We start from the raw sequence: 291 nt of genomic DNA on the forward strand, positions 1-291 counted from the left end.
ATTTAGGGCTGCATATCCTAAGATAAAAAAAATAATCTCTGGCAAATCATACCGAAATTATACTTTCGGGAGAGTTACACAAATATTCCATCCGTAAAAATAGCAAGAACTTGACGAAAATAGTACATAATAATCACAATAATACTCATGCGCATTACAATCATTAAGGCCCACATTTTCTAAAAAATAAAAGCCCCCCCCCCCCACAAAAACAGAAACCAATAAGAAAACTAGTTTAACCGTACCTTCGTTCACCTCTTCCATAACCACTTGAGACACCGTTTGTATTTT

General features: G+C 35.1%; 1 protein-coding gene across 1 annotated transcript in view; it reads right to left on the reverse strand.

The window, feature by feature from the left end:
* Positions 1 to 285, reverse strand: part of LOC119588698 (synaptic vesicle glycoprotein 2C-like) — a gene marked incomplete in the record, with an annotated part of 18,584 nt that extends 18,299 nt beyond the window's left edge. The window contains 1 exon segment of the mRNA XM_037937336.1: positions 246 to 285. Within this exon segment, the coding sequence (XP_037793264.1) occupies positions 246 to 264 (19 nt within the window).
* Between the last annotated feature and the right edge of the window lie 6 nt (positions 286 to 291).

This window comes from Penaeus monodon, chromosome 24, assembly GCF_015228065.2.
Source record: "Penaeus monodon isolate SGIC_2016 chromosome 24, NSTDA_Pmon_1, whole genome shotgun sequence".
NCBI lineage: Eukaryota > Metazoa > Arthropoda > Malacostraca > Decapoda > Penaeidae > Penaeus > Penaeus monodon.